The 19,046-nt window shown below is 42.5% G+C and overlaps 1 protein-coding gene and 1 long non-coding RNA gene across 2 annotated transcripts in view; both read right to left on the reverse strand.

The window, feature by feature from the left end:
- Positions 1-2,806: 2,806 nt before the first annotated feature.
- Positions 2,807-19,046, reverse strand: part of LOC310830356 — a 108,883-nt gene continuing 92,643 nt past the window's right edge. The window contains exon 2 of the long non-coding RNA XR_014557618.1: positions 2,807-3,878. This is a non-coding gene — a long non-coding RNA (uncharacterized lncRNA). The remainder of the gene's footprint in view (positions 3,879-19,046) is intronic.
- Positions 2,807-19,046, reverse strand: part of AHRR (aryl hydrocarbon receptor repressor) — a 47,420-nt gene continuing 31,180 nt past the window's right edge. The window contains exons 4-11 of the mRNA XM_083709367.1: positions 18,543-18,643; positions 15,014-15,103; positions 14,395-14,524; positions 13,793-13,926; positions 11,869-12,068; positions 11,134-11,195; positions 9,600-9,741; positions 2,807-6,061 (exon numbers count right to left, since the gene is read on the reverse strand). Coding sequence (XP_083565493.1) covers positions 4,987-6,061; positions 9,600-9,741; positions 11,134-11,195; positions 11,869-12,068; positions 13,793-13,926; positions 14,395-14,524; positions 15,014-15,103; positions 18,543-18,643 — 1,934 coding nt within the window. The 3' untranslated portion in view covers positions 2,807-4,986. The remainder of the gene's footprint in view (positions 6,062-9,599; positions 9,742-11,133; positions 11,196-11,868; positions 12,069-13,792; positions 13,927-14,394; positions 14,525-15,013; positions 15,104-18,542; positions 18,644-19,046) is intronic.

Consider the following 19,046-nt stretch of genomic DNA (forward strand, 5'->3'; position numbering starts at 1 on the left):
GCACAACCACACACCCCAACAGCACCCTCTGCCCTGACCCACGGGGGCCTCATCCCAGCACACTTTGAAACCCCCCTCCCATTTTATTTTTATTAATTCAGCTGCCTGGCAACCCAGCAGCCTGGCCCCCGTTTGCCAGATGATGTCACAAAGTGCTGATTTGCATGCAAGCCTTACAGTGACCTGCAAGAGGGATGCCTGTCAGATGATGGTGAGAGACTTGCTGAGACAAGTGATAATGAGAAGGAACTCTGAAGGTAGGAGCCCCAGAGGAGATGAGTGGCAAAGAATTATTATTATTATTATTATTATTATTATTATTATTATTATTATTATTATTATTACCTGTTACAGGGACATGTGGCTTGGCTCCCTGGTTTGACCACAGATGTTGTCAGCTTGGCAGGTTCTCAGCTGTAGTCCCCAGATTACATTTTCTGTTGTGAGTATCTGGTTGCTTACAAGGTTGAACCACATGGCCTTTCCAGGACTCTATTTTCTTAACTCTAAGGCTGCGTACACATCACACCTTGAAGTCACGGGGTAATTCCATTCAAATGTCAACCTACAGACTCATTGTTCCTAAATATGTTGCAGACCATTTTAAAGAGAATTTCTCAAAGTTTCAGGATCTTGCCTCTGTGTGGGATGGGTTTTAACAGGAAGGAGAGCATACGTTAATTGAAATTTATCCCTCCAGATACCCACAAATGTGAGATGAAGTTTTAAAATCCTCTGTTTGACAGCAAAACTAAAAACTTAGGAGCAGCCGCCAAGACCATATAACACCAGTCCTAAAGGATCTATGATGCCTCCCAGTACATTTGCGAGCACCATTCACAGTGTGGGTCCTGTATATCTGAAGTAGGGTTGCCAGCGAGTCCTTAAAAAACAGAGTTTTACAATCCCATGCTTGACAGCAAACTTAAAAAGATAGGAATCAGGCTGCAAAACCTTGTTTTGAGCAAGTCCAGCTATGAAGCTAGCTGCCTTCGCCCCCATTGCCCCACTTAAGAAAGAATCAGGCATCAACATGGGAACTTTAAAAATAAGCTTTACTTACTTTATAATCATGCATCGGTTCAAAGCAGTAGTGGCATTAAAAACTGTGCAGGAAAAATACTGTTAAACATTTGCAGGAGACCCATCCCCCGAACCCTTGAAATAGATAAAACGGTAGAATTTTGATTAATTGGGATTTCAATGAAAGTACAGGCTGCAGAACAGTGTCAGACAAGGAATTCATGGGATGACTTTTACAAACCAGGCTGGGGGGGTGGGTCTAGCAAAGAGCAAATCTGTTAACACACCTGAGATTGCTGGGTACACAACCCAAGGAGAAGTGGGGATGAGCCCCTAAGGTATGGTGGGTACACAGCCTATGGTTTTAAGGTCTCTAGCGGGTGTTAGCTTGCACGATGCAGAAACATAGTGAGATTTATTTTGTATTATTTGTTTACACCATCACTGCATTTGACCCTTTACAAAGAGGTTCCTTAGACTCCTTAATTTGACGCAAGGAGGCAACAGCGAAAGGCTGAGGGTCCAGGATGGTCCTGGAGTCCTGCGGAAAGACATAAGCCAGGATTCGTCGGTCTAGACTTCTGGGTTCCCTGGCATTTCCCATATGGAACCTCTGTGACAACAGGGGGCCTCTGTTTTAATTTTCCTTTCTGTCTCCCCGGTCCTAAGACAGGCAAGGCACAGAGGCTGCTGTGGTGCCGTGAAGAAGGGGAGGCCACCATGTATAAAAATGGCATTTTGGAAATCGTGGTATGTTAATTCCATGGGGAATCCATTCCCCACATGTGCCAGGAGGTTGTGGCGCCAACCTGAGCAAACAGGGCTGGGGGGGGGCAGTACAAGCTAAAGTCACCATATAAATAGAACAGGTAAGAGGAAGGGAAAATTTGCATGGAGCGGGGAGGACACCCTACAAGTTGAGTATACCTGTTTATACTGTGAAGGCATTTCTGATTACACTATTAAGACTGATTTGAAAACCGCCACTTGAGACCACGAAATCGCTTCTCTGTGTGGGCATGGCTCCTTCCCAGCCCTGCTTGGCACAGAAGCAGCAGCCAAAGTTTCCTCCCATTAAAACATCATATTGAGTTATTTCAGAGAGGGAGGAGACTTCGGCTGCTTCTTCTGAGCTAGGCCGGCTGGGACGGAGCCAAGACGCCCGTACGGAGGCCAAGTGGGGAAAGCTTAGAAGATCAGGTAGGAGGAAATGCCCCTTCCCAGGTCCCCCCCTACTGCCCCAGACTGGGGCTAGCATGGCTGGGAGCCAGGCACCTGCTGATGTCTCCATTTGTTTTGCAGCGAGGGAAAGATTCAGCATGGTAGCCGCATCCCGGGAGGGACTGGAGCCCAGACGAAGTCTTCTTGTCTCAGAGGTGATGGGACAGGGGGAAGGAGGGGGGCCTTAGGAAACACACAAGAAGGACCAGCAGGATCAGGCCAAGGGCTCACCTGGTCCAGCCTCCTCTTCTCCCAGGGGCCACCCTGATGCCAGTGGGAACACCGCAAGCAGGATTCGAGCCCAAGAGCTCTCTGTCCACTTGGGACTTCCTGCAATGGCTTTTCTGAAGCATGTTGTCTCCATCAGGGCTAGCAGCTTTTGACTGCCCTCTCCTCTGTTCAGTCATCTAATCGTCTTTTAAAGCCGTGGAACACCTACTTCCGGTTTTGCAGCGTTCGGGTTCCAAGTTGTTTGTGAACTAAGCTGTTCGAAAACCGAGGTACCACTGTACAAGAATCTTCACACGTTAGGTGATACTGAACAATATTACAAATTCCACACTTAAATATAGAATATTTATTAACAAATGCTGGATTTTACATTTTAGGCAGCAACCGAGTATAAATGTAAGTAATATTATTTAAGATTGTAAGAGTAATAAACCTTTACAGAAAGGCTCTCAATAGTGCTACTATTTTGTCAAGCAGACAGGATGCTGTAATTTTGAGCATACTTTTTTCCTTTCCAGAGGAATATACCAAAATAAGGAATTTATTCTACTTAGTCTCAGCTTGATATATTTTCAGGCTACTAGGACTGATATTATAGAATAAATTAGAAATATAGTGTCTTAAAATAGTAGTACAAAGTATATTTTTGTTGCTTCCTCTTTTACCTTTGCTGAGCAGTTCAATAACTCAAATTAGACATTTGAGGTAATATATGTAAATCACATAATCTATTTTTACATGTGCAAACCAACATTTTAAAGGATAAAAACCAAGCATAGAAACTTTATTCAGAAACAGTTATTTTGCAAACTTTTTCTATCTGTATTAATACTGTTTAATCACTTAAAAATGATGCTAAAGATATGAAGATCATAGAGCAACCGGATAATATATTTTATGAACAGTGAGCATGATTAAGCTAAAATAATAGTTGATCACTTTATGTTGTGCATTGTAAGTCTGTGCTCCTTCAAATAAACAGCTGCTACTTATTTTCATTTGGTAGTGAAATTGTCTTCATAGTGAAAAATGGTCTATAATTTCTCCCCTATTAATAAATTTCGGGAACATGAAAGTCATTATTTTCTTGATAGAGAAATTTGATTATGATTCTCCCTAAGGAGTAAGTCTCATTAGCTGGTATTCAACTATGTTTTACTGAGAGTAGACTTGTTGAAATTAATGGACCTAACTTAAGCATGTTCATTAATTATGATCGATCTACTCTCAATAAAACTTAGTTGAACATCACGCATTGAACTCAATATTCTGAATAGATATGGATCAGATTACGCTGTAAATTAGTAGCATATTTTTTTGTTCAGAAAGGCAACAGGACACATGAATGACTAGGTTAAATATCCAGTGTTAGTATTTGGGTTTATAAAACAAAAAACAAAATCCTGATTACACAGTGACTTAATTAAATTCAATGTACATTGCCCATTAGAAGCTTTGCAGAGATGCAATTGTATATTCCATATAAAATATGACTGGAAAGCAAAGCATTACAATACAAATGCAAGCAAGGAGATATTCAAGTTAAATCATGTTTTACAGTTCTGTATTATCGTTCACGCCCCATCCCCAGAGCCCATAGGCTCTGGCTTCAACTTTGTCTGCTGGCTGCATACTCCAACAAATTGAAGCAGCGCTAACAGCTGGACTTAACACCTGCCCTCATGATTCATAGAAGCACCAGGCACTTCCAGCTGGAAGGAAATAAACTGGAGTTTCCTGAGCAGCATGAGTAGAAACAGTGCTAATCACTATTTATGCCACTGCAATATGTTGATCTGTAGGATCAGGGGTTCCAGATTACAATTTAGTAAGAGGTAACAATAATAGCCAAACATCCTCAGCAGCCATACCTTTAAAAGCTTGCCCAGGCAGATTAGAGATCTTCCCTACTCTTATGCCCCATCTCCAGTTAGGATTGCAGTAATCCCCTACTTTGTGTCCTTAGAGACTCCGTTTCTCCTGATACCCACCTTCTCTCTTTTTTAACTTCTCCTGCTTAGAGCCTAAAAGACTGGAAATGGAAAAGTATGCCTTTTGCATCCCTGTTGTTCATATGGGACTAATTTTTTATTTTTGAATAGCACAAGAGAGATGTTTGAACTACCTGGGAGCCAAAGAACTACCAGCAGAGAGAAATTAACTGCTATGTTGTTTTATGCAAACATTTTCTTTTTCTTAAAACAGACCTTTAAATTGGCCTTCCATTTCAGTAGGGAATTGCCTCCAATAATATTGTACAGTGCTTTTATGAATATTAAGGCCACTTCTCTGTCGTGTTTTGTGGATGTTCGGTACTATATATATGGGTACCTATCACACACTATCCTTAAGTTAAGGAGGGCTAACCATGGCTAGGACACTGTGTTGCCCCAAAACAATGTCAAATAGATCCTTAAATCCCTGTAATGAGGAGGGCCCTATTAATGAGAAACTTCCTCTTTTGTCCCATCTCTGCACTAACAAGGCAGTTGTGAACATCTGGAAGCACACCTATACCATTTGTTGTGAAAATGCACACCCCATTATTTTATGAGGTTGAGAGCCGGCTAATGTGCTTTCAGGAAAAGTCGTTTGTACTCTGCCAGACATGCGAGAAGACTCTAAGGGCTCGTGTTTGACTGTCTGAATAAAGCTGGGGTTTTTAAATTCACACTGCATCTTCAGAACTTGCCTATTCAGCCCCCTCTCTTCTACTAAACTGGGATTATAAAATTCATTCCAGTAATGTGTGTCTTGTGCACCCTCCACTGCTTCTGCACAGACTGAGTTTTGGGAGCTCAGAGGAACTATCTCCTTGCTGTGAACGCCTTTGCCAGGTCCACTTCTGCCGAGGCTGGAATGGTGCATCACTATGTGTTGCCAGTTATACGGCGGATAAACACACTGCTTTGGGGTTTGGCAAGGAGACAGATGCTCACTGAGGTCCAGTTCTGTTTTGAGGTGAACCCTAGTAGGAAAACGGATCGCTTGCTTTTTCCTTGTGCTGTTTTCACCAATCCAGACCCGACTTGCTGAAACAGCATCTATATTTTCAGAATCTGAATCATATTCAGTTTTGATGTTATGAGCCAACCCCGTGTTGTACGGAGTTTCTGAGGATACTAATGGACATTGTAACTTCATGTATTCCCCAGAATAACTTTGTGTTGTGTACTGCTGCAAGCTTGAATGAGGCTGGCAATTTTCTGTGCCACCCCAGGGAGAAGGACAGGTTGATGATAAACCAAAGAGCCGTTGGTCTCTATTGTACAAAGGTCTAGGAGTTTTGCTTGAACATGTAATCTCATTACGCTGACTTCTAGAACAGTAATTTGATGGATTCACTGAAGTCGATATGCCATTTCTGTTGTTACTGTATTGAGTACCGAATAGCGATGCAGTAGGACCGACAAGTTCTTGCTGAATAAAACATTCTTCGTCATCTGTACAAGGTTCAAACTTGACTTTTATGCTGTCCTGCTCTTTTTTCCTTGGGGCCCACCTACTATACTTCATCTGTACAAGGTTTTCCCTGTTCCTTTTTGTGTTTGCAGGGCTGCTTGTTATCTTCTGATGACAGTCTTCCCTTTCAATAAAGGTAGGAAAAAAATATTTTTAAAAACTTGTAAAGGCTTTTCCCCCCAGCAACATGTGAAATATGGTGATGGAGAAGAGCAAGAATTCATTGGCATATCACTGCTATCAGCTGCCTGTTTTTCAGTTTTGATTGAATAGTGCATTATTGTTTATTATATGTTATAACATATGTTATATGTTATAAATTTACCAGTGTGTATGTTGCGCAGTATCCTCTCATTTATGTGTGTGGATTATTCCATTAAATATTAACTTACATTTTCCTGCAAGTTTCACAGTTGCAAAAGGTTGACTCCAACACTAGAAAAAATGTGACTAACAGGTCTTTTAATTTCAATGCGTCAGAGTAGTCTACTTAGAGCAGACTGGGAAGTTTTGTCCAACTATCAGTTAAAAGTGTTTAAATATACCTACATTTATCTTGAAGAACCAAAAAGATTTCAAAAAGCTTCTCACTAATTTAAGAATTTCCACTGGATCAGAAGTTTCTCTAACCCCCCATTCTGCTTCAGCTGCAGTCACAAGTCTCTTGAAGCTCATAGCCAAGGAATGAAGGTGAGGAACACCCCCTGTTCAGCGGCATTTGCAAGTATACAATTTATTGACATGGGGTTCTAGTTACAGAGATGGGGGCTTACAGCTACTGGCAGTCGTCTCCTCCATGGATATGTTAAATCCTTATTCAAAGCGAATCAGCCTATCTTCTAGCAATGAAATCCCACAAGCTATAGGTTGCATGAAGACCTTTCCTTAATGTACTGTGTTTTATCACTGAGATTAACAATTTATTTCCATACCATTACCCAGATGTCCAATCTGGCTCCTTACTTGCTCTACAAGTGGCTGTGCAAAGCATGAGGCTTTGGCAAGCGAGACAGAGTGTGTGCAGCTGGCTGTCATTAATAGGAGGCAAACTTGCTCTCAGTGTCAGGGAGGAGCAACAGCTCTAGATGCCTGTTCATGCCTAATTCTCTAGCTAATCTATTTGTTAAGCACCAGAATGCACCTCCAACAGACTGTTAATCAGCCCACTCCTGACAAGAATGAAAGCACCTCTCCAATAAGTCATTTTTGGAATGAGAGGGTAGCAGATTGAATAACTCTATATAACTTTTAATATCATTGTGTAAACTATTTCCCCAACATTCATTCTCTCTCCTTTTCCACTTTTCTTATCATGTTTTGCCTTTCACGCTATACAGATGTTTGTAGTTTTAAAATTTTAAAAATAAAGTTTTTAAAAAATCATGTATGGTTTGGTGGTCAAATATATATAACATGCAATGTCTGAGTGGCACCCTCCTGCCATTTCCAGCAATGGGTATTCAGGAGCACACTTCTTCCTGAGACACCACCGTCAGACTAGATCTCATCAGCCTACACAGTAAACCCACAATTTATGTGGGGATTATCTTCCAGGGATCGTGCCTAAGTCAAAATGGTGTATAGTGAAAACACACTGGGTTGAATGGCAGTTGGGATTCTCCAAGTCCCCCCCCCCCGAATGCCCACTGCCCTTTTATTTTTTTTTGCCAAGCCTGTAAAGCTGAATGCATAAGTTGTGGGCTTAAAGGTAAAGGGACCCCTGACCATTAGGTCCAGTCGTGACCGACTCTGGGGTTGTGGTGCTCATCTCACTTTATTGGATGAGGGAGCCGGCGTACAACTTCCGGGTCATGTGGCCAGCATGACTAAGCCGCTTCTGGCGAACCAGAGCAGCACACGGAAACGCCGTTTACCTTCCTGCTAGAGCAGTACCTATTTATCTACTTGCACTTTGATGTGCTTTCGAATTGCTAGGTTGGCAGGAGCAGGGACCGAGCAGCGGGAGCTCACCCTGTCGCAGGGATTCAAACCGCCAACCTTCTGATTGGCAAGCCCTAGGCTCTGTGGTTTAACCCACAGCGCCACCCGCGTCCCCAGTTATGGGCTTGCAGTATGTAAAAAAAAAAGGTTTTTTAAGCCTCATTGTGTATGACCAAAATCTCTGGTTGCCCTTGGTAACTAAACTCTTGATCCAGCAACAATATTTGTATGTAACAAATGAGGTGAGCTAGCCTTGTTATGAGGGGAAACAGCTAACAAGCAGTTTGTATGAGTGCTCATGTATCTCTTTATCTATCTGGGTGTGAACTCCAGCATGGGAGAAAGGGTGTACATAGCTTCCAAAAAAATCAAAAGTAATAATTGAATCAAAAACATTCACAAAATCTAGTGTCTTCTAGTACATGGAGGTAAGCACCTTTTAAACATGCTTCCAACTGTATGGAATACTTGCACAAGTAAGAGCTTTGCTCATGGCCACTGAGACGTCTGCCCACAAGCAGCTCAGAAAGGATGTGATTACAAATATTGACATTATTGACCAGTAGAGGGAGGCCTTGGTAGTGAGAATAAAATTCTAAACTGTGTTTAGAAACATGCCAACCAAAGCAATATTGGTCTGACTTCAACTCTCACCTCCATGTGTCTGAATTGTTTAAAAATTCAAAAGGTGGATCCAACAAAAATCAGCAGATGTTTAGGCAAGTAGAAGCCGCACCAGATGTTTTTAGTGAGATGCTACAGGTTATCCTCGTAAGCAACAGTATTTTCAAATTAGTGTATAAAGTACAGCATGTCAGAGCTTATGGGAACTGCAGACTTCATGAGCCACATGAGGAGGGGGTGTCACCTGGAAAGAGGTGATAGGGCACAGAAGATCTGTGATGGATGGGCACCGGGACCAGAAAGGAGCTAGGAGGCAACAGGAGTGGATAGCATTGTGGTCTAAAGAACTCCCTTGAAGCAGAGTCCCATGCTGCAATGTCACAGGGGTCCACGCCCAGACTCACTGGGGGGCCAGCCGCACCGGGCGCAACATTGGGGGGGGGCGCGCGCTCACACTCGCAGCTCTCTGCCCCTACCTGGCTCACTCACTCTCTCTCACTGCAGCGCTGGCTGTGTGAATCCGATCCGAGCTGCCGGGTCGCCGCCCACTGTGGAGGGGGAGGGTGCCAGGCGTGCGTTGCGGTGCGGAGCGGAGAGAGAGCGAGGGAGGGACTATTTGGGGGAGGGACAGTGCAGCAGCCGCCCAGCGCAGTGCTGAGCGCGGGAGAGAACCACACCCGACCAGCCAGGCAGCAGCAAGAAGAAGCTGGCAGCGGCGGCAGGTTAGGGGTTAGGGGCGCAAATTACTTGCCTTGCCCCGGGTGCTGACAACCCACGCTACGCCACTGTCACTGTCCCACCAGCAGCTAGCTCCCGTTACCCACTCAGTGGCTGGGGAAACCCGGCCAGATGGGCGGGGTATAAATAATCAATTATTATTAATAAATTATTATCATCTGACTCCAGAAACATCCATGCTCATGAGCAACTGCTACTTGGGTGGCCTTAATTCCATTCATTTCTTTGGCCGTGAGTCTTTAGCTGAATGTTGCACTTTCTACACCAGTCAGAACGACAAAAAAGCAATCTTTCTTCTTAGCTTATTTCTCACACAATATATTTATATTTTGAAATGCTTATGTTTTAAGCATACTTACTTGGGAGCTTGCTGTAGAGCAATGGCATATTCTGAAGAACCATTTCGGTATTGAACTTGAGTACTGGCCTGTATCCAAACCCAATGGTCTTCGTTTGCTTGCAGCCTCTTCAGAGAAATTCCATTTTCTCTATTATTCTTTCCTATAAAATTTGTTAGAATGATGTTGGACAGAAATTAAGTGGTTTCCAGCTGTAATGCTTAAGAGATATGAAAAATAAGGTTTAGAAATAAGTAAAAATTAATGGTGAGGATTTGCTGAACTAACAATTTGAATTGGAATATAAGAAAGGGAGGTATGAGGAGGTCTGGAAAATAAGTTAAAAGAAAATAAGTAAATGGAAATTCTATGTGTTTTTAGTTGTTTTTATTTTTGTATTTTTCTATTTTTGTTGTTTTTTCTTTTTGTTCTTTATTGTATCACGTTTGAAAACTTTAATAAATATGCAATTTAAAAAATTTTTTGAAGGACAGTGTTTTTGGTGGAAAATATTTTAAGTATGCTACTTCATAAATGCATTAGCATCTGATAAGTACGCAATCTATCTATTCAATGAACACTCATTCAGGATAGAGAAAACAAGTCTAAGTTTGTCATTGCCTAATACGGGAGAACCATTGAATGAAAGCACACTGCTTCGATTTAAACCCCTTTCAATCGCACTGTTTCGGCACTACATATGCTTGTTCAGCCAGCCGGAATAACTAGATAGCAACACCTAAATGTGTGAAATCTGTACACAAACCTCTAGCTAGCTAGTGCAAAGGCGGTCTTTAATTTCACAGGGGAGGTAGGGCAGTTATTTTGGGGGTACGTTACTGTTATATCTCTGGGACATTTTAATTTAAAATGGCAAAAAAAAAACCATAACCAGTAAAGCCCAACACTGCAGACCAGTCAATAAAGCAAAAAAACTTGAATGAGGAAGCCTGGCAGGCTGACAAAGCATAATCTGCGACTAGAGATGGGGAGGGAACTTGGTCACCCCCAACCTCTTTCTCCAGTGAACTGCTAAATGCAGCCCTCCAGTTCTTGGGGGGGGGGGTGATGGAACCCATAACAACATTTGTGTGAAATCTCAAGGGTCTCCGCTTGCATTAATGGATTAAAAAGGTAAAGGTACCCCTGACCATTAAGTCCAGTCGCAGATGACTCTGGGGTTGCACGCTCATCTCGCTCTATAGGCCCAGGGAGCTGGTGTTTGTCTGCAAACAGCTTCTGGGTCATGTGGCCAGCATGACTAAGCCGCTTCTGGTGAACCAGAGCAGTGCACGGAAACGCCATTTCCGCCAGAGCGGTACCTATTTATCTACTTGAACTTGACGTGCTTTCGAACTGCTAAAGAATGGCAAACGTTTCAAGAGGATAGCTGCTGCAATCCATTTATATATCAGCAACCTGAGCCACAATAGCAACTGCAAAGGAAAATGGGGAAGTTTTACCTTGAAAGAAAAATTCAAGCAAACACCACATAAAGTTATTACATGGATAAATGCAGAATAATGATTTTAAAAACCACTGGTGAAAATGATACCTTCTTGGAAAGCATTCCTTCTATGAAGATCAGCCATATACTGTTCAGAAATAGCCTTTGAGCTGCAAAGATTGAATAAAACCAAAACGTTTTTATAAATTACACTATGGATATGCATGCATGCCACTGTCATAGTAAATGCCACAAAAAAGCACTTCAAAGCAACTTCTGAATTCCACATTGAAAGAATTTGCACATCAATACATCCACTATCTTACTTGGGTTCGTAGCAGAAGTCATATGACTGGATTAATCATTCTTAGACTGCTACAGAATACGTTTCAAGTACTGTAGTGCAATTATATGTTTGTGCATGTCCCTTTATCCCATTACAGGACAAAAAGTATTGATGGAATGTAAGATGCTACACGTTTGACAGGTATTGTATTGACGTTATTTACTGGCAGGTTGTCAGTGCAGCATTTGCCAGATCATGAGTGATTTGAGTGGTAGCACTAAGCACAGACAGAGGAGAAAATTCAATATATCTGAAACAATGACAAAAAAGAACCTTATTCTTATGTGTGCATACACAGGACTGTAGCTTTACAGTGCTTTGCCCATTTTTAGCCTTGACGTCACCAACTGTTACCTGCCTTTCTCTTTGCCCCCACCAGGCTGTGGAGTGGATCCACCCCCTGCTCTGAGCTTCTATTGCTCAGGCACTTTGAGAACTTGGGGTCTGGGGGCTATGGCAAATACTAATAAGAAGTCTCAAGATGCATTTGTACTTGCTTTGCATCTGTTGTGGCTGCTTGATCAGATCTGCATTTTGACTTCACAAAAAGGCTTTTTAGCTTCATGTCAGTCACAGAAGGAAGCAGAAGTGGCACCACTATGCAGAATAAGGACAGCTGAGGGTGTAATATTGCTCCTGAGGATGACTTCTTTTTCTGCCCAAAGAGAAATTTCAGTTTGCCTTGAAAGTGCATCGCCTGGAAAACAGGAGAAACACGGGAGAAAGTTGGCAAGCATTGTTCCACAAAAAACCATTTGAAATGTGTAAACCTCATCAAATTGTAATGTTCTTACTCTGCTTGCTTGGTTCCTATCATTGGGTAGAGTCATACGTTGCCATAGTCACTTGGATGTAGCTAGAATCCCTACCACTATCTTGAGAAGATCCACATGGATAACACAGTGGAGACAACTCTGATGTGGCAAGGAATCATATCACGATCCATTGAGGTGTATCAGATGGAGTGTAAGACTTTGGGTTGACTTGGGCTTCAATAACTGTTTAGAATCATAGAATCATAGAGTTGGAAGAGACCACAAGGGCCATCGAGTCCAACCCCCTGCCAAGCAGGAAACACCATCAGAGCACTCCTGACATATGGTTGTCAAGCCTCTGCTTAAAGACCTCCAAAGAAGGAGACTCCACCACACTCCTTGGCAGCAAATTCCACTGTCGAACAGCTCTTACTGTCAGGAAGTTCTTCCTAATGTTTAGGTGGAATCTTCTTTCTTGTAGTTTGGATCCATTGCTGTGAAGTCGCAAGGTTTCTCTGGGCTGGTCTCCTGTCATTTGCCCAGCTCACAAGGAAGGAAGCAACTCTACGATTCTATGAGCTGGGATGTGAAAAACTCCACGTATTCCATCCTGAGCCACATGAAAGTATGAGAGTGGAAATGTGCTTTAAAAAGTAAGAACTCTGACCCACTGGCTCCTCCTTAAGAGTCATTCTGAGATCCAGCTGTACAGAAACAGCTTCCACTACTTTGGTTCTCAGAAAAATTGCATACTGTCCAAAAACCTGCAGAAGCGCCATGGCTCGCTGGCAGAAGATGTGAGTTGCCATCATATGTTTCCGAGCTCCATCCCTGGCGTCACCAGCTAATGCTAGGAGACCCTTGTCTGAAACCCTGCACAGAAACTGCCCCCCACTGTGGACAGTAGAAGGCAGCTTTCTGTGTGGAACCAGAAAAGCCATTTTTGTGCAAGAGAACCTCATGCACACCATCAGCTGTGAATGGTTGTATCCAGTGACCCTGTTCCAATGATGGAAAACTTCCAGCAGCAGAAAGGGGAGGGAAGCAATCTTTAACTCTCCCATTTCTCACCTGTCATATAGTTCCCTCCTGAAATGTAGGCATTGTGTGTTTGAGTGATTATTGCAATATTGCACCCCTTTACTGCAATGTCGCAGCAGCAATACTTTAGGAAAATAATTGAAACTTACATGGGGGTTATGTTCCAGGCCCCCCGTGGGCATAAGTGAAAATTGTGTAAAGTGGGGAGAACCGCCTAAACATCCCATCTGCCGCTCTCTCCAATCCAGATCAAAAATTATGTATCCCAAAATATCCACAACTAGGATTGAAGCTCTGGATCCGGCAGGAGGACGCGCAGGAAAGTTGTTAGCCAAGGAGGCTGAACAGTGTAAACAAAGCCCTGTTGCGCCTCCAGTCGCTTCAGGGCTTCATCCATGCTCTTCAGGCTCCAGGGAGGGTCTGCTTGCGAGCCATGAGGACATTTCCAGGAATGAATTGGATTATTTACTTATTTCCTGGCAGTGCATGTAAACGTAGTTGCGAACGAGTAGAACATGCATAAGGGGGGGGGATGCCTTTATAAAGAATGCTCTGTTTCAAGATTTCCACATTTCACACACGTCATTATTTTGAAATGAACTAATAACACCTAAGATTTACTTACACGGAAGCCAGAAGTACTGTCTAAAAGACAGCGAATTCGACAAGTGAAGCACCGAGTTAAAAAGGATGAAAAGTCTGATGGCGTACTGCTACCCTCCTGTGCTTTAAACATTTCATTAAGGATGAATTCTTCTCCTAAAAATTGTGGAATGAAAGTTACAATTCCAACAATGACAACAGATAAAACAGGCACGCATCTGAGGAAGGGTGCGTCCGTGAGAGAGAGTGAGGGAAAAAAGAGAGTGAGAACTCACATCCACACCACAATCATTTAAAGAACTTTGGGAACTAGTTTACCCCTCTTAGAACTACAATTCCCGGTGCACTTAAACTACAGTTCCCAGGATTCTTGGGGGCGGGGCTGTCTGTAAGGTGGAATCAGAGATTGAGATGGCAGGGAAGAGTAGCAGTGCATAGAGCAAATGATGGGGGTGGGGGGTGGAGCAAAGCAAAATGAAAGCAGAGAGTGTGACCAATGGCAAGTGGGTGGGTAAATGAGATAAGGAAAGATCTCCCCACCTCTGCCCCATTTCTTCCTCCTTTCCTCCACACCATTATCTTGCAGGTATCTACCTGTATTGACAGACTGTTAACCAAACATACCTGACTCCGTTGGCATATGTTGTCCAGAAATGAGTTGTGGCGGATTCATGGCCCAGTGTAGTTGTTTGCAGAAATCCTGCCGGTCATCCACATGAACGTAATCATATATATTTTGATGCATTACATCAGTCTAAAATAGTAATATTTGATTACATTCATACTGTCTTTGGCATCTGATCACTCGCATTTTTTAAAAATATAGCACAAATAAGTTTTGGGGTTTGTTTCTTTTTGGAAAGCTAATACCTTTTCTCATAGGAAATAATCAGTCCCTCCATTTCACTCCAACCTACGGCATTTAAATTGCTATTATGGCCTGGAACAAGGGGCAACGAGGGGAGGTTTTCAGCCCAAAGGACAACAATTTGTGTGTAAGTGAGCCCAAGACTGTGGGCAACTGAATGCTATTTGGGTGGACATACTATAATCAGAGTTCCTTTAACACACAATACCATTTTGAGACTGTATACGGATTCTTCTTGGTGTATGTTTATAAAGGGATATGAAGTACTGGTATGATTTTTAGAGTTTTTGACCCAAAAAATGCAGCAGAATGGAAGACTGAATACAAATACAGCAAAATATGTAAGACTCCACATATTTAATTTAATCCCCTTACCTGGTGAAATCCTAGATAATCCACAATTGTTGGTGATGCATAGAATATCATTCCATCAGCACTCACCACCAGAACAAAACCACTCAGTGACTATGGAAGAAGAAAAGCAAAGGAAGAAATGATGAAACAAAATGGCCAGAAATATATTTTACTTATTCATTACAGGTGTCATGTTTTTTCTTAAGCTGCCAAATAGTGAATATACACACATGGTAAATAATAAGGATTTGGGGGGGGGGGCGTAATATTATTACCAGTGCTTTTTTCCAGGGGAAAGCAGGGGTATGCATACCCCTAAACATTTTGTAAATCTTTGTACTTTTGTCCATTTACTGTATTTATTTTTCTCAATTTGAACTATAAAATGGTGATTTTCTTCAGTCAAAATGAGAGTACCCCTAAACATTTTTTTAAAGAAAAAAGCACTGATTATTACTATCATCATCATCATCATCATCATCACAGCCTTCCCCTCAAAGGAGACAAGGATGATGAAATGTGATCTTTACAGAGAAGATGTCTTCATGCGGTTTTAAAAATATATATCTAAATTAGTTCAGCAGGATGCCCTATGGGCTTTCTTTGAAAAAATTAGTTATAAATCATTGTGTGGTACGGTACAACAAGCTGTATGATCCAAACCCTCTGGACTGGGAGCATTTCAGTGATAATGCTTGTGCCTCTATGTTTCCTCAGGCTTTGGAGATCCTGGATGACATTTCCTAATCAATGGCATACAATATTCTGTGGCAAGAGGCAAGAAGCTGCCAGAGCCATCAAGAAGCTTCTTGTTCTGCACTGAGCTACTTCCCTCTTGATCCTTGCTTTCCAGAGTCTGCAATGTTTACCCTGCAGAGAAGCCCCTGCCTTCAGCCTCCACAAAGACTGTTCCTTTTGCATTCAACTTGTACTGTCTTTCTCCTCTAACCTCTTATAGGAAATACTATGTGCAGTGGTTCCTTGGGATTTTCTTCTAGAATGCAGATCAACACTAAGAGTTCACCCACACTTCCACTTTCCCCATTGGGAAAACCCACTGTTTACTAGTTTTTCTCTAGATTGACATTTGCTGCAATTTGGCACAAAAAAAAATATGGGGATCTGTGCCTAGAAAGAACGTGGCATGTGGAAAACCAGTCAGACGCATGTTTCCTAGGCATGGGTCAAGTGTGAACCAGCCCTACGCATGCAAGCTCCCTGGAACTGGTATTTTAGAATCTTACGTTGCTCTGTAACTTGCCCCATACATTCAACGGTCTGAAAAAATAATAGGTAACACAGCCAAACTCTGATATAGTCAACTCTGGCCCTTTCCATTTCCCAGATTGGGACCTGATAATCCGGCTGCTAATTTTTAAGGGGAAAAACAAATACTGTATGATCAAAACTCTTATCAATGTGCTATGAATCCTATATTTGTTTTGTTAATAAAACAGCCTAGCTGGCTTCTAGAATGTTTTTAGAATCCTTTTAAAAAAATGATGTTTATAGTACCAAGGAGACTTGCAAATAAACAATGCTACTCTTTAGTCTATGAGAATAAATGACAGCATGTTGTATATCCACATGGATTCAATTACTGTACAGGCAAAATTTCTATTCTAGGATAAGCACTTGAAACAAATATGCACTGTAAACATTTGTTGATGATAAAATAGAATGGGATTTTTTTAACTCTCAAATTTTGCAGAAGGAACAGAATAATTTTTTCTCTCTCCCCCACCCGAGAAAAAAAAAGTACACAGCTTGAAAATGTACACTGTTTTCTTTGCTCAATGTGTAGATCTAATTACATGGTCACAAAGTGCTACTTAACGATTAGCCCATAACAGTTCACAGTAAGTTTAATGTTCAAAGTATTTGTCAGATTAAAGTTATCATTTTCTTGCAAGAAGCGTGTTTTAGAAACATTAATGCAGACAAATATTGTGAGGTAGCCCTAACCTCTCTTGGCAACAGCTTTTATAATAGTGTATTTTCTTCCAATGCTTTATCTGAAAGTCTGCCAAGAACTACTTCAAAGACGTATTGGTCAAGGTCACAGTTAGTAAAAGGTTTTTTGTTTTTTTAAGTGAACTCCATAGCCACATTTATTTCTCTTACTATTGTTACTTGAAGTAAATAAGAGTGGACTGTATTGCAATCTCCAGCAAGGAAGTTGCTATAGCTACCAAAGCATAAGCCATCAAAGCCTTGAAACATGCCTTGCCTTGACATATTTTCAAGTCACGCAACATGGTACTACATTTTTAGACCCTGAACTTTTAGTTTATCTGGAACAGCTTCATTTATGAGCACATTGCCCTTTTTCTGCCCATTAGGGTGGGCCTATTTTCCAAATGGCTATTTTCAGAATTTGGAAACAGAACACACATCCCTGTTATTTCTTTCACAAGGATGTGGGCTTGTAAACATAGAGATGGGGAAGGCAGACAGGCTAGAGAAATGGCCTTCCATTTGTACTAGGGCACACAGCTCTGTGTGTTGGATCCATTTTAAAGTGAGGAGAAAAGGGACTGAGCCAGCAGCTACCGCACCTCTTCTGAAGGCTTATATAGTGTGGTCTCACAGACCCTTCCCAGGACCAGCTGCAAGTATTTCATTTTGCTCCCAATGACCGACTTAGTCATGAGTCGCTCTGTTCCTTTTCGGGCTTATGGTTCTTCACTAAGGGCTTGTTAACGGTTCTCTTTTGTACCACTCTTTACTGGCAGAGTAACCTGTACTTGTGCACTGACCATTCACCCTGGCAGTCAGCTCCACCAGATGGCAGCCCCAGCTGAAGCCACAAAAACTGCAAGATGACCTACATGCCAGTCACTTACCTGTTTTCCTGTGATGGGTAGGAATCTACAGTGGTGCCCCGCAAGACGAACGCCTCACAAGACGAAAAACCCGCTAGACGAAAGGGTTTTCCGTTTTGGAGGCGCTTCGCAAAACGAATTTCCCTATGGGCTTGCTTCGCAAGAAGAAAGCCCATAGGGAAATCTCCGGGGAAATCTCCGGGGAGAGGTCCAGGAAGGCCTGCGGGGGCCGAAAGGCTTTGCTCCCCACCGCCAGCATTTTGCAAGCAGTCCGGGATAGCAGGGAAGCGCTTCCCGCTATCCCGGATGGCTTTTGAAGGCAGGCGGGGGGGGGGGAGCAAAGACTTTTGCCCCCCGCCCACCTTCAGAAGAGGTTGGGGGACAGACTGTCCCCGCACCTGGTCTGAAGGCGGTTTCCATAGGAACGCATTAATTGATTTTTAATGCATTCCTATGGGAAACCGTGCTTCGCAAGACGAAAAACTTGCAAGACGAAAAGACTTGCGGAACGAATTAATTTCGTCTTGCGAGGCACCGCTGTACTACAAACAGAAAGCTACATGCATCTTAGAAAAGCTGGATTTGTTTTTTTTCTTTCAGGCTATAACTAACATAAGTAAATGTTGGCGACTGGGTTGGTAAAAATGTATGAGAGGTTGGCGCTTTAGCAGTCTTATTTGCCGCCCTGTGTTTCAGAAGTTCAAGAAACACTTTCTATCACTCACCTCTAGTAAGAATCCGCCTTCTGGTATGGCAGGCTCCTTGAGCATGTCAACTTCCTTTATTTCATGGCCTGCGTGCTTTTTCAAACACTTCTCCTGAACAGCTGTTGGAAAGGATGAATCGGTACATATTTAACAGAAGTGGCAATGTGTAAAACAACAAGAGCAACCGAAATTTTATTGTAAGAAACTAATAACTAATACTAATAACTAAAACTAATAATTAGTAACAAACTAATCCAAATTATCAGTCCTCAATAGCCTGCAGGACCACAAACACCTGGTTCACAATGAGAAAAAGACAGCCTGCACTTTGTGTTGGCAGGGCGACACAAGGCAGATGGGGATATGAGGCTTGTGTTCCCCTCGTTGCAGTTCTCACGGTGCTCTTGAGAAGGGTGTCCTTCTCCTTGATGGCTCCCATGGCTCCAGCCTAAGCTCTGTGGCAGCTCCCATGGCTGCGGCTGGTTGCTCAGCCAGACACGGGGCTGGCTCTTTTGACAGTTG

This window comes from Podarcis gaigeae, assembly GCF_964106915.1.
Source record: "Podarcis gaigeae genome assembly, chromosome: 13".
Classification (NCBI taxonomy): Eukaryota; Metazoa; Chordata; class Lepidosauria; order Squamata; family Lacertidae; genus Podarcis; species Podarcis gaigeae.